Source organism: Pinus tabuliformis, chromosome 3_1 (genome assembly GCF_031772625.1).
Source record: "Pinus tabuliformis cultivar Carrire ecotype Pingquan chromosome 3_1, CPIR1, whole genome shotgun sequence".
Lineage (NCBI taxonomy): Eukaryota > Viridiplantae > Streptophyta > Pinopsida > Pinales > Pinaceae > Pinus > Pinus tabuliformis.
The window spans coordinates 372,120,665-372,121,946 of NC_142301.1; the positions used below are offsets into that span (position 1 = coordinate 372,120,665).

Genomic DNA, 1,282 nt, shown 5'->3' on the forward strand with positions numbered 1-1,282 from the left:
ATGAAAATAGGTTGTTGAGGCTAAATTACTATGAATAGATTTAGAGAGGCAAGGAATCCACAACCTTCTACTAAAGATATTCATATGTTTTAGCCTTAGTTCATAATTAAACATCACAAAATGTACCCATATGCATGTACATTCTCCTTCAAAAATTCACTAGTAATTTATTTAAGGGGTAAGAATTCCAATGTTTGTGGCTCCACAATAAAGAGATCAAGAATGCTAAAATATAAGTCCAACCTCTCTACCTATACTATTGTTAGAATTATTACATGACTTTAGTAAAATTTGTAAGAAAAGTTATTCTTAAGAATGTAGTATAGTCCAATAAAAAAAATACGAGACCTAGCTGCGCGCGCGAACCGGAGCCGAAGCCTGCAACAGATTGAGAACGCGTTTCAGCATGGATCCTCTGGATCCACCCCACGGGGATCTGGATCTACAAAAAGCCTTCTCCAACCTGGTGAAATATCTCCCTCCTCAGCGTCCCCGACCAGCAGCAACAAAGTTTGTAAAGAAACTAGATGTATTACAGGAAGTTCAACTGCCGCCTGCTATCCCAAGCATGGCAGCTCTATCCCTAGCAGAGAAAGGATTAATCGGACAGTTCACAGGACTTTGGTCGTCGCCCAGAATAGTGCAAAAATGGATCGAAAGGAACTGGTCGGACAAGATTCAAGGTAAAATATCTATCAGATTTTGTGGCAGAGGATATTTCACATTCCATTTCGAGACAAAGGAGGATAAAGACCTAATATTCAAGAACGGGCCATATTTTATGGACTCCAGGGGTCTCTACCTCAACAAATGGACCCCGGATTTTGATCCAAAACTTGATATCCCGAATGCTGTTCCAGTTTGGGTACGGCTGCCCCATCTGCCTCTTCACTGCTGGGGGGATGACTCAGTTAAAGCCATAGGGAATGCGGTTGGAAAATACATAGATCGCAGTGAACCCAAAGACAATATGCAGGCATGCGCAAGGATCTGTGTGGAGGTTGACCTAGGACAAGGACTACCGGAGGCGATCAAGCTGAAAGTGGATGATTGGAGCCACATCTAGCAATTGGACTACGAGCAGATACCCTTCAAATGCAAGGTATGCCACGAATACGGGCACTTTGCAAATAGATGCACCAAAATAGTTAATGTAGAAAATGAGGAGCAAGATGGCAATTGGGAACCTGTGAAAAAGAAAAAATCAATGCCCACCCTCAAATCTCCTGTGGATCCTGATATCCCTGGATCCTCTCATCAGCGCCCTTCTTCCCCCCCTCTT

The 1,282-nt window shown here is 42.8% G+C and overlaps 1 protein-coding gene across 1 annotated transcript; it reads left to right on the top strand.

Annotated features, from left to right (window-relative positions):
• Positions 1 to 406: 406 nt before the first annotated feature.
• Positions 407 to 1,066, top strand: LOC149187257 (uncharacterized). The gene has a single exon (XM_089409596.1). It carries the CDS (start codon positions 407 to 409, stop codon positions 1,064 to 1,066), a length of 660 nt encoding a protein of 219 aa, XP_089265722.1.
• Positions 1,067 to 1,282: the final 216 nt, after the last annotated feature.